This window comes from Manis javanica, chromosome 2 (genome assembly GCF_040802235.1).
Source record: "Manis javanica isolate MJ-LG chromosome 2, MJ_LKY, whole genome shotgun sequence".
Classification (NCBI taxonomy): Eukaryota; Metazoa; Chordata; class Mammalia; order Pholidota; family Manidae; genus Manis; species Manis javanica.
Genome location: NC_133157.1, coordinates 116,574,771 through 116,587,909, shown reverse-complemented (window position 1 = coordinate 116,587,909; position 13,139 = coordinate 116,574,771). Strand labels below are relative to the sequence as shown.

Here is a 13,139-nt window from a genome sequence, read left to right as displayed (position 1 = left end):
TATCAGAAATTTTAAGCTTTAGTACAAACCTACAAGCTTCAATGTCCACAGCTGTAAACTGGAATAATAATGCATGTCAGAACTAATTCTCAGAGTTGATATTGTGTCCAATGAGTTTTAGGAAGAAATGCTTCATTAACTGTCATACAGGATTACTTTCCTCCTTTTTTGAAGGATGGAAGTCAGGTTATAGTTTTGGTCACATAACTCCTGTTCAAATTAGTAAGGTACATCGTCTGAGTCAGAAATCACTAACTGAAAGGTCTGCAGGGGCACAGGAGGTGAAATACATGAGCACAGCAGGTCTGGATAAGGTAAAAGCAGCGAGTGGAGGTACTGTGGCAAAGAGGAGCATGTATGCCGCCTCCGAAGTAGGCAACCACATCCTGGCTTCAGCTGCCAGCAGCTTCGAGCCCTGCCTTGCCAGTCCTCTTGTTTTTCAGGGGAAGCTAGGATTCTGGGAATTTATTCAAAAGTTACTAAGTTCAAAACATTTGTAAACAATTGTAAAGCACTAAGCTGACACAAATAAACATCTGAAGGCCAAATTCAGCCTTCATCAGTATCAGCCTATGACATCTACATGATTTTTTTCTTGTTGTTCTTTGTTAAGAAATAGCCAATAAACATAGACCTATCCATATGGAGAGGTTTTAGGCAACAAAAAAAATGAATAACATTTTCTGACTGTTTATCATAGAACAGGTACCAGAGTTTCACATGCATTATATCAGTAACCTTAAATGCTCATAGAAGCCCTCAGAAAGGCATTACGTGTAGCCCTCACTTTCAGAAAAAAAGACTGAGGATCAAAGAGAGTTCTTCAGGTCATAATGCTGGTAAATGGTACAGTCAAGAAACAAACCATGTCAAAGTCCATGGTAGAAATTTGATGTTTAATGATAGATGATTTCAGTTCAAAAGAGCACTGCTTCCCAATTTGAAGTTGCTGACTCCCCAGAATGGTAAAGGGTCTCTGTGAATTAAGTTTGAAAGCCTATTTGCCCCATTCTTCTATTTGCCCTCTAACGGACAGCTGAGTTTGTTTTCTATTAGCAAGAAAAGGGAGCTTGTTAGATACAATCTTTCAAGTTACATGTAATTACAAAGTATATGTAATCCAGGCAAAAAAACTAATGCAGGTATCCTTGTTTGTAAAGATTAAACAAACAAACAAACAAAAAGTTGGAAATAGTTTAGAGCACTAACATTGGAGAAATTATTAAAATGATAAAACATTTTCCATCAAACTTTATATAATTAACATTTATAGAATCTAAGATATACTTTGACTTTTAAATATTTATTTCTCAAACTATTAGTAGCAACTAATGGGTATTCAAATATTTTGGATTTCAAAGAAAAGTTATTTTTCAAAGAATATTTGCACAAAAAATCAGGCTATAAAGTTATAGTTGTAAAGGAAGCACAGGGTAATGTTATCCACTTATGTGATGTGACCAAAATCTCTGCAAATGATACACTAAGCTGGTGTAAAAATCAGCAAACTGAATCTTTTACTTTGCACTTTTTGGTTCCCAATAATAAAAAAAGGACTAAGACAAATGAGAGTGATTTTTCACATGCTAGATATCACATCAATATATTCATACAGAACAAGTTATCTTTGAAATCTTATACATCTTTAATTTTTCCCATTGGAAAACAATTATCTTTTATAATGTAATAAGAACATTAGTATGTCATAAATAACATGTACCCTCATTTACCTGTCAAGCCTTGGCCCCTAGGCTGCAGTAAATTCAGAAAACTTGATAACTTTATCACATACCTTTACCAAGGCTTGAAAATAATGCATAATAATGCTCAGACATCAGGACTTAGAATAAGTGTCCAGGCTGCAGCTGCGACCCTGGGCCTGTACCACACAACAAAAAAAGTCACAGTGCTTCAGGGTGAGGCATCCAGAACCTGGAGAAAGAAATTAGAAGTTGAACTTAGAAACACTGAGGTAGGATGACAGGACTATAATGTATTCCTCAGTTTTAGCATTTTTTCACAGTTAATAAGGAATACAAAGCACCTCATTTCCTGTACTGGCATAAAGCACCTCTCAAGTTAGTTACTGAGTCAATGTAAATTACAAATGAACTTCAGAGGCTTTAAGAGCACCTACAATCACCAAGAAAACCGCATAAACAAAAAAACCCTTTGGGGTTTTTTTTTTCTGAATAAATTATTTATTCAAGGATTTCACACAAAGTAATTTCTATTTTCCTAAACTTATGGAAGCTCTACTCAGTAGAACTCAATTTCTAAACGTAAACTGAGGTTGAGAGCAGCCACTGGGTAACTTAAAAAGGGAACACTGCCTCAGGGATACGGGGTCGCGCCGGCCTCCCCGGCCCCCCCAGACCACGCACCTGCCGCAGAGGACACAAGAACTCTTTGGTTTTCAAAAATACATGTATTTTTTAATGTTACTGTCCATTATAGCGGCTATCTCAAATCTTACGTCCAATTACATTCATAATAATAACAAATTACTTACAAAATAGAAAAATTGTATAAGTAACTTATAAAACATAAAAATTAAACATTTTCTTGTACGAAAATTACAGCGAAGTGCATGCAGAAACTACTGGCCAACAGAACAGCGCCGGCGGTGAGCAAATTGAAATGACATGGTTTCTGGAAGGATTTCTCGGTCTCCACAGGGACCACAACGTTCTTGTCTCAACTTTTCCCTTAAAAAGAAAACTTTGCATACGTCTGGAGTTGCGGGGACCCCAGCTCCACCGACCTGCTCCTACAGAAATCACCCCGAAGCGGGCTCCCCTGGGTGGACCTGCAGCGGCGCAGGCCACAGGCCACAGGTCCTCCGGGAGCCCGCCGGGGCCCGGGGCGCCGTCCCCGCACGGTTCACCGTCCCCGGCCGGTATCGGGGCGGCTGCGCGCGGAGGCCTCCCGCTCTCGGAGCCCGGGCGCGGCCCGCCCGCAGCCTACCTGGGCCGGAAGCGGGCGCCCGCTCACTGCCCTCCGGGCGGCCAGCGGGGTGGGACGGGACCGCCCCCCAGGGGCGGGCCGACGGCGGGCGGGAGGAGCCGGCGGAGGCGATCCGGCCCAGGGAGTCCCGAGGACCGCGCCTGCCGTCCGCCCCCTCCAGGCAGAGGGGAGCGTCCCTCCCTCAGCCCGTGAGCCGAGGGGAGGCCGCGCTATCCGCGCCCGGTCCCCGCGGGGCCCTGGGCGGGGTCCCGGGACTCGGGCGCCCTCCCTGGCCTGGCGCCCACTCTGGCGCGCCCCCGGATCCCTGCAGCCGTTGCGGGCGGGCCCAGTGTCCTGGAAGAAAGTCACCTCCTTGTACTGTTCGGTGTCCCCTCCCCAAGAACTCCCCCAGACCTCGAGGACATCACTTCGTGGCCCGCAGGCCCCGAGCCCGAAAATCAGCAGCGGTCTCAGCCCCGAGAGGGGGGTGACTATGAGACGCCCCAGAATCCAGTTCCCTTTGGCGGCTTAAGGAAGTTGGGGCTCAGGCTGAAGTCAAGGCAGGAACCCCTGGCCTCAGGAGGATGCCTGTTCACCACCAGCCCTGTAGTGGGTTTCCTGCCTAGGAGTCCTGTCCAGTCTCCTAACAGGGCTCACTGGTAGGTCCACGCTGGCCGGATTCCCCTAAACAGCCTCAAAGGACATTATGGCTATAGTTAGCTCTCCGCTTCAGAAGGTGAGAACCATAACCAAAATGTTCTTTGATTCTGTTAATAATCTAAATGGGTCTGGTGTTCATGATGTTATCTAAGGACTTTTAGAAAAGACCAGAGGTTATCTAGTCCTAATCAATGCATCTGTCTTAAGAAAAACAACAATCATTTGAATTGAGGCCAAAAGGCATTTAGCATGTTCTAGATCCTTACACGTAAAATATCTTCGAAATCTAGACATTGAACATTGTATTTTTCTCAGAATCTTGAGAATGTCTGTATCAATACCAACATTATGTAAACAGGCACAAAATTTTAAGTTGTTTCTTTAAAAAACATCATATCAAATTTATTAACATAAGAATGAAGATTAGCCAAGGAACCACATACAAAATAAAATAGGCCAACAATAACCAATTAAAGTACAATGTGAAAAATTACTTCCATTCACAATAAAAACAAAGCATGAAATAACTAAGTGATAAAAAATAACAAATGTGGGAGATACGAAAAGAAAAATGCAAGACTATTGAGAAATTATTTATAAAATGTTTTATTAACTAGAGAGACAGGATATCTACCCTTAAGTGAGAAGAAAAGATTTTAAATACATAAGTACTACTTCCCAATTATAATACAAAAAATATTCTAGAATTCATCTGAGAATCTAAAGAAGCTGGAATAGCTAAGACCAGTTCTCAGGCTGTCGTTGGGAGGAGCATCTGGGGTCCCAGAAGCCCTGTCAAGACATTCACAGCATCTAAATTGCTTTCATAATAATAGTAAGACTTTTCTTTTCATTTCTTTTATGATTTCCATTTTCTCACAAGTACACAGTGAAGTTTTCCAGTGGCTATGTGATATGTGATATCACAACAGTGAATGCAGAACCAGATATGTTTTGTTATGTCAGACATTAGAGAAATTTGCAACAATATAAATAATACTCTTAAGATGGCGGCGTGAGTAGAGCAGTGGAAATCTCCTCCCAAAAACACATAGAGCTATGAAAATATAACAAAGAAAAATCTTCCTAAAATAGAGACCACAGGACACAGGACAACATCCAGACCACATCCACACCTGCAAGAACCCAGCGCCTTGTGAAGGGGGTAAGATACAAGCCCCAGCCCGGCGGGACCCGAGCGCCCCTCCCCCCGGCTCCCGGCGGGTGGAGAGAAACCGGAGCAGTTTTTTTTTTTGGCGAGCGCTTTTTGGAAGCCTTAGAGGGACGGGCCCCCGTTGCTGGGGAGGCAGGGTGGCGGGACCGGTGAGGAGGTGCCTGGGAACAGCGCCGGAGGACAAAGAATATCCCGCGTTTCTCCCTGCGAGACCTGGGGGCGGGTGCCTGAGACCGGTGCCTGAGGACGGAGGAGGTCGCGCGTTTTTCCCCTTTTTTTTTTTCTCTTTATGGCAAGCGCTTTTTGGAAGCCTTGAAGGGACGGGGACCCCAGTGCTAGGGAGGCACGGTGGCGGGACTGGTGAGCGGGTGGCTGGGACCGGCGCCTGAGGACAAAGAATATCCCCCGTTTTTCCCTGCGGGACCGGTGGGCGGGTGCCTGAGACCGGCACTTGAGGACAGAGGAAATCGCGCGTTTTTCCCCTTTTTTTTTTCTCTTTTCTGCGAGTGCTTTTTGGAAGCCTAAAAGGGACAGGGACCCCGGTGCTAGGGAGGCAGGGCGGCGGGACTGGTGAGCGGGTGCCTGGGACCGGCACCTGAGGACAAAGAATATCCCGCATTTTTCCCTGTGGGACCGGTGGGTGGGTGCCTGAGACCAGCACCTGAGGACGGAAGAAATCGCGCGTTTTTCCCCTTTTTTTTCTCTCTTTTTGCCAAGTGCTTTTTGGAAGCCTTGAAGGGACAGGGACCCCGGTGCTAGGGAGGCAGGGCGGCAGGACTGGTGAGCGGGTGCGTGGGACCAGTGCCTGAGGACAAAGAATATTGAGCGTTCCTTCCCTGCGGGACTGGTGGGTGGGTGCTTTTTGGAAGCCTTGAAAGGACAGGGACCCTGGTGCTAGGGAGACAGGGCAGCAGGACCAGTGCGCGGGTGCCTGGGACCGGCACCTGAGGAAAAAAAAAAAAAAATCGCGTGTTTTTTCTTTTTTTTTTCCTTTCTGTTCCCTCTCTCATTGTTGCTGTTGTTGTTTTGGTTTGGAGAGTGCTTTTTGGAAATCTTAAAGGGGCAGGACAGGTCACTTAGACCAGAAGCAGGGAATCTGGGGATCTCTGGGCACTCTAACCCCCTGGGCAGCAGGGAGCACAGAGGCCCCTTACGGAGATAAATAGTCTCCTGGCTGCTCCCCCTCTAACGGGGCTCCACCATTTTGGAGGAACAGCCCCAGCCAGGCCAAGCCCACAGCAACAGTGGAGATAAACCCCAAAGCAACTGGGCAGGAAGCAGAAGCCCTGTCGGCGCACAGCTGCCCAGCACAAGCCACTAGAGGTCGCTATTCTCCCAGGAAAAGGCTACAAACCAACAAGAAGGGAAGCTCTTCCAGCGGTCACTTGTACCAGCTCTGCAGACTATCTCTATCACCATGAAAAGGCAAAACTACAGGCAGACAAAGATCACAGAGACAACACCTGAGAAGGAGACAGACCTAACTAGTCCTCCTGAAAAAGAATTCAAAATAAAAATCATGAACATGCTGACAGAGATGCAGAAAAAAATGCAAGAGCAATGGGATGAGATGCAGAGAAAAATGCAAGAGCAGTGGGATGAGATGCAGAGAAAAATGCAAGAGCAGTGGGATGAAGTCCGGAAGGAGATCACAGATGTCAGGAAAGAGATCACAGAAGTGAAACAATCCCTGGAAGGATTTATAAGCAGAATGGATAAGATGCAAGAGGCCATTGAAGGAATAGAAGCCAGAGAACAGGAACGTATAGAAGCTGACATAGAGAGAGATAAAAGGATCTCCAGGAATGAAACAACACTAAGAGAAATATGTGACCAATACAAAAGGAAAAACATTCGTATTATAGGGATACCAGAAGAGGAAGAAAGAGGAAAAGGGATAGAAAGGGTCTTTGAAGAAATAATTGCTGAAAACTTCCCCAAACTGGGGGAGGAAATAATCGAACAGACCATGGAATTATACAGAACCCCCAACAGAAAGGATCCAAGGAGGACAACACCAAGACACATAATAATTAAAATGGCAAGGATCAAGGACAAGGAAAGAGTTTTAAAGGCAGCTAGAGAGAAAAAGGTCACCTATAAAGGAAAACCAATCAGGCTAACATCAGACTTCTCAACAGAAACCCTACAGGCCAGAAGAGAATGGCATGATATACTTAATGCAATGAAACAGAAGGGCCTTGAACCAAGGATACTGTATCCAGCACGACTATCATTTAAATATGATGGTGGGATCAAACAATTCCCAGACAAGCAAAAGCTGAGGGAATTTGCTTCCCACAAACCACCTCTACAGGGCATCCTACAGGGACTGCTCTAGATGGGAGCACCCCTAAAAAGAGCACAGAACAAAACACACAACATATGAAGAAGGGAGGAGGAGGAATAAGAAGGGAGAGAAGAAAAGACTCTCCAGACAGTGTATATAACAGCTCAATAAGCGAGCTAAGTTAGGCAGTAAGATACTAAAGAAGCTAACCTTGAACCTTTGGTAACCACGAATCTAAAGCCTGCAATGGCAATAAGTACATATCTTTCAATAGTCACCCTAAATGTAAATGGACTTAATGCACCAATCAAAAGACATAGAGTAATAGAATGGATAAAAAAGCAAGACCCATCTATATGCTGCTTACAAGAAACTCACCTTAAACCCAAAGATAAGCATAGACTAAAAGTCAAGGGATGGAAAAACATATTTCAGGCAAACAACAGTGAGAAGAAAGCAGGGGTTGCAGTACTAATATCAGACAAAATAGACTTCAAAACAAAGAAAGTAACAAGAGATAAAGAAGGCCACTACATAATGATAAAGGGCTTAGTCCAACAAGAGGATATAACCATTCTAAATATATATGCACCCAATACAGGAGCACCAGCATATGTGAAGCAAATACTAACAGAACTAAAGAGGGAAATAGACTGCAATGCATTCATTGTAGGAGACTTCAACACACCACTCACCCCAAAGGATAGATCCACCGGGCAGAAAATAAGTAAAGACACACAGGCACTGAACAACACACTAGAACAGATGGACCTAATAGACATCTATAGAACCTTACATCCAAAAGCAACAGGATATACATTCTTCTCAAGTGCACATGGAACATTCTCTAGAATAGACCACATACTAGCTCACAAAAAGAGCCTCAGTAAATTCCACAATATTGAAATTCTACCAACCAATTTTTCAGACCACAAAGGTATGAAAGTAGAAATAAATTCTACAAAGAAAACAAAAAGGCTCACAAACACATGGAGGCTTAACAACATGCTACTAAATAATCAATGGATCAATGAACAAATCAAAATAGAGATCAAGGAATATATAGAAACAAATGACAACAACAACACTAAGCCCCAACTTCTGTGGGATGCAGCGAAAGCAGTCTTAAGAGGAAAGTATATAGCAATCCAGGCACACTTGAAGAAGGAAGAACAATCCCAAATGAATAGTCTAACATCACAATTATTAAAACTGGAAAAAGAAGAACAAATGAGGCCTAAAGTCAGCAGAAGGAGGGACATAATAAAGATCAGAGAAGAAATAAACAAAATTGAGAAGAATAAAACAATAGCAAAAATCAACGAAACCAAGAGCTGGTTCTTTGAGAAAATAAACAAAATAGATAAGCCTCTAGCCCAACTTATTAAGAGAAAAAGAGAGTCAACACAAATCAACATAATCAGAAATGAGAATGGAAAAATCACGACAGACTCCACAGAAATACAAAGAATTATTAAAGACTACTATGAAAACCTATATGCCAACAAGCTGGAAAACCTAGAAGAAATGGACAACTTCCTAGAAAAATACAACCTCCCAAGACTGACCAAGGAAGAAACACAAAAGTTAAACAAACCAATTACAAGCAAAGAAATTGAAACAGTAATCAAAAAACTACCCAAGAACAAAACCCCGGGGCCGGACGGATTTACCTCGGAATTTTATCAGACACACAGAGAAGACATAATACCCATTCTCCTTAAAGTGTTCCACAAAATAGAAGAAGAGGGAATACTCCCAAACTCATTCTATGAAGCCAACATCACCCTAATACCAAAACCAGGCAAAGACCCCACCAAAAAAGAAAATTACAGACCAATATCCCTGATGAACGTAGATGCAAAAATACTCAATAAAATATTAGCAAACAGAATTCAACAGTATATCAAAAGGATCATACACCATGACCAAGTGGGGTTCATCCCAGGGATGCAAGGATGGTACAACATTCGAAAATCCATCAACATCATCCACCACATCAACAAAAAGAAAGACAAAAACCACATGATCATCTCCATAGATGCTGAAAAAGCATTTGACAAAATTCAACATCCATTCATGATAAAAACTCTCAGCAAAATGGGAATAGAGGGCAAGTACCTCAACATAATAAAGGCCATATATGATAAACCCACAGCCAGCATTATACTGAACAGCGAGAAGCTGAAAGCATTTCCACTGAGATCGGGAACCAGACAGGGATGCCCACTCTCCCCACTGTTATTTAACATAGTACTGGAGGTCCTAGCCACGGCAATCAGACAAAACAAAGAAATACAAGGAATCCAGATTGGTAAAGAAGAAGTTAAACTGTCACTATTTGCAGATGATATGATACTGTACATAAAAAACCCTAAAGACTCCACTCCAAAACTACTAGAACTGATATCGGAATACAGCAAAGTTGCAGGATACAAAATCAACACACAGAAATCTGTAGCTTTCCTATACACTAACAACGAATCAATAGAAAGAGAAATCAGGAAAACAATTCCATTCACCATTGCATCAAAAAGAATAAAATACCTAGGAATAAACCTAACCAAGGAAGTGAAAGACTTATACTCTGAAAACTACAAGTCACTCTTAAGAGAAATTAAAGGGGACACTAATAAATGGAAACTCATCCCATGCTCATGGCTAGGAAGAATTAATATCGTCAAAATGGCCATCCTGCCAAAAGCAATATACAAATTTGATGCAATCCCTCTCAAATTACCAGCAACATTCTTCAATGAATTGGAACAAATAATTCAAAAATTCATATGGAAACACCAAAGACCCCGAATAGCCAAAGCAATCCTGAAAAAGAAGAATAAAGTAGGGGGGATCTCACTCCCCAACTTCAAGCTCTACTACAAAGCCATAGTAATCAAGACAATTTGGTACTGGCACAAGAACAGAGCCACAGACCAGTGGAACAGATTAGAGACCCCAGAAATTAACCCAAACATATATGGTCAATTAATATTTGATAAAGGAGCCATGGACATACAATGGCAAAATGACAGTCTCTTCAACAGATGGTGCTGGCAAAACTGGACAGCTACATGTAGGAGAATGAAACTGGACCATTGTCTAACCCCATATACAAAGGTAAACTCAAAATGGATCAAAGACCTGAATGTAAGTCACGAAACCATTAAACTCTTGGAAAAAAACATAGGCAAAAACCTCTTAGACATAAACATGAGTGATCTCTTCTTGAACATATCTCCCCGGGCAAGGAAAACAACAGCAAAAATGAGCAAGTGGGACTACATTAAGCTGAAAAGCTTCTGTACAGCGAAAGACACCATCAATAGAACAAAAAGGAACCCTACAGTATGGGAGAATATATTTGAAAATGACAGATCTGATAAAGGCTTGACGTCCAGAATATATAAAGAGCTCACACGCCTCAACAAACAAAAAACAAATAACCCAATTAAAAAATGGGCAGAGGAACTGAACAGACAGTTCTCCAAAAAAGAAATACAGATGGCCAAGAGACACATGAAAAGATGCTCCACATCGCTAATTATCAGAGAAATGCAAATTAAAACTACAATGAGGTATCACCTCACACCAGTAAGGATAGCTGCCATCCAAAAGACAAACAACAACAAATGTTGGCGAGGCTGTGGAGAAAGGGGAACCCTCCTACACTGCTGGTGGGAATGTAAATTAGTTCAACCATTGTGGAAAGCAGTATGGAGGTGCATCAAAATGCTCAAAACAGACCTACCATTTGACCCAGGAATTCCACTCCTAGGAATTTACCCTAAGAACGCAGCAATCAAGTTTGAGAAAGACAGATGCACTCCTATGTTTATCGCAGCACTATTTACAATAGCCAAGAATTGGAAGCAACCTAAATGTCCATCTGTAGATGAATGGATAAAGAAGATGTGGTACATATACACAATGGAATACTACTCAGCCATAAGAAGTGGAAAAATCCAACCATTTGCAGCAACATGGATGGAGCTGGAGAGTATTATGCTCAGTGAAATAAGCCAAGCGGAGAAAGAGAAATACCAAATGATTTCACTCATCTGAGGAGTATAGGAACAAAGGAAAAACTGAAGGAACAAAACAGCAGCAGAATTACAGAACCCAAAAATGGACTAACAGGTACCAAAGGGAAAGGAACTGGGGAGGATGGGTGGGCAGGGAGGGATAAGGGGGGGGAAGAAGAAGGGGGGTATTAAGATTAGCATGCATGGGGGGGAGGGAGAAAGGGGAGGGTGGGCTGCACAACACAGAGAGGACAAGTAGTGACTCTACAACATTTTGCTAAGCTGATGGACAGTAACCGTAATGTGGTTGTTAGGGGGGACCTGATATAGGGGAGAGCATAGTAAACATAGTATTCTTCAGGTAAGTGTAGATTAAAAATTTAAAAAAAAAAAAAAAAAGAAAGAAAGAAAGAAAAGGGGGATTACTCCTTAACAGGATAAAACTATTGGTAAATCAAAGATCAACGCATGCTTTAAATATCCTTAATGTTGATCACTTAAAGGGTGTCAGATGATCAGCTATGGAGGTACTCTTTTCTGATAATATTCCTTTCTCTTAATTAAAAAAAAAAAAAAAAAGCAGTTACTGTGTGCTGACCTCCAATGAGTTCTGCACAGTGGTATAGAGGGCATGTCAAAGTGTGGGCAAAGGGTCTGTTTGTTTCTACGCAGAAGATCAAGGCCTAGCTTGGATACCCAGAAAATGAACTAAGATACGATATGAGGAGGAGCTTCCGGCATCAGCACTCTCTGGAGGACTCGTGCCGGGGGATGATCATCAAAAAGCCTCCACAGGGATCCGGACGATGCTGCGGTTGTGGCTGCATCCAGCCCACCATCTCCTGGACTTGCCATGAGAAGGAGGAGGGAGATGTCTAGGCTGGCATGTGCATACAGTGAGACAACGAATTTGACCGGATCTGTCTGTTGGAACTCAACCAGGAGTTGGGAGGGGTGCAAGTTGTAGCACCCCAAAATCTCATGACTATAGACTATCTATGGTTAAAAGAACATATGGGATGTGAACAGATCCCAGAAATGGGCTGCTTTAATTTGTCTGATGGTTCAAGTACAGTTGGAAAATATCCATCATATCATAGATAAATTTTCACAAATGCCTAGGGTGCCTAAATGGTTTTCTTGGCTTCACTGGAGATGGCTGGTAATTATAGATTTGCTTTGTTTATGTCACCGTATTCCTATTATGTCAATATGTGTGTGCAAATTAGTTAGTAGTTTAAAACCTATACATACTTAAGGTACTATACAAGAAGATATGTCAAAGAAATAATCAATCCTCCCAAGTTTCCTTCATATGCTACATCTATAGCTTTTCTTCTTCCTTCCTAATTACAAACTTTAAATAGAATTCGTGCCTCATATCGAATTTACCGAGTATCATAATTCCTCCAGGTGGTAAAGATACCTCGAGACAAGTGCTGGGCATAGAAGCCACAGGGCATAAATCTGCAAAGAAGTAAAAAGCTAACCTTTGCAAACAATATGGCTTCTCTCTCACTTACCAACTTTACATTTCCCTGTATGGCCCCGGAAGATGACTGGTTAGCCAGAGACGGGTAAGATTCCTCAAGGGAGGAACAACCTAAGACAGGCACAGTCGCAGGGGGGCCATCAGGTGAGAATTTGGGGATCAACAGAGGTGAGGCTCAGAACCTCACCCCCCCTGTTTTGAGAGAAATCTTCTGCATCCGTGGATGTTTTGCTGCCCTTGTCTAGCCTGGATTAATACTTAGTCCATAGGCACACACCTGATCATCTGATCATCTACATTTGCCTTCTTACAGCACTAAACTATGTTTTCTACCTTTATCTTGCATCTACCTACCACTTCAGCATTTTATTAAAAATAAAAATAATAATAATAATAGGAGAAATGTGGGATCAACATATAAATCAAGTACAAAAATCAAATGAATATTCATATTTGACCTGATGGTTTATAGGTCATATTGCATGATCAAAACCGAAAGTTTCTGTGATGACTGCCCTTGTACTGTTCACCATGTAAGAATTTATTCACTCTGTA

The 13,139-nt window shown here is 42.4% G+C and overlaps 1 protein-coding gene and 1 long non-coding RNA gene across 12 annotated transcripts in view; one reads left to right on the top strand and one right to left on the bottom strand.

The window, feature by feature from the left end:
- The window catches only part of LOC140847828 (myosin-IIIa-like), a 29,049-nt gene extending 25,954 nt beyond the window's left edge, over window positions 1-3,095 (bottom strand). For 7 of the 11 annotated variants that reach the window (XR_012128025.1, XR_012128026.1, XR_012128024.1 and 4 more), the window contains exons 1-2: window positions 2,765-2,903; window positions 1,793-1,932 (exon numbers count right to left, since the gene is read on the bottom strand). Coding sequence is in view for 3 of the 11 variants with exons in the window: in XM_073229220.1 (XP_073085321.1) it covers window positions 1,793-1,835 (43 nt within the window). In the remaining 8 variants the exon portion in view is untranslated. The other 4 variants (XM_073229219.1, XM_073229222.1, XM_073229221.1 and 1 more) reach the window with 3 other exon arrangements.
- LOC140847833 (uncharacterized) overlaps window positions 1-13,139 on the top strand; it is a 70,917-nt gene that overhangs the window by 7,443 nt on the left and 50,335 nt on the right. The gene's annotated exons all lie outside the window — the stretch shown is intronic.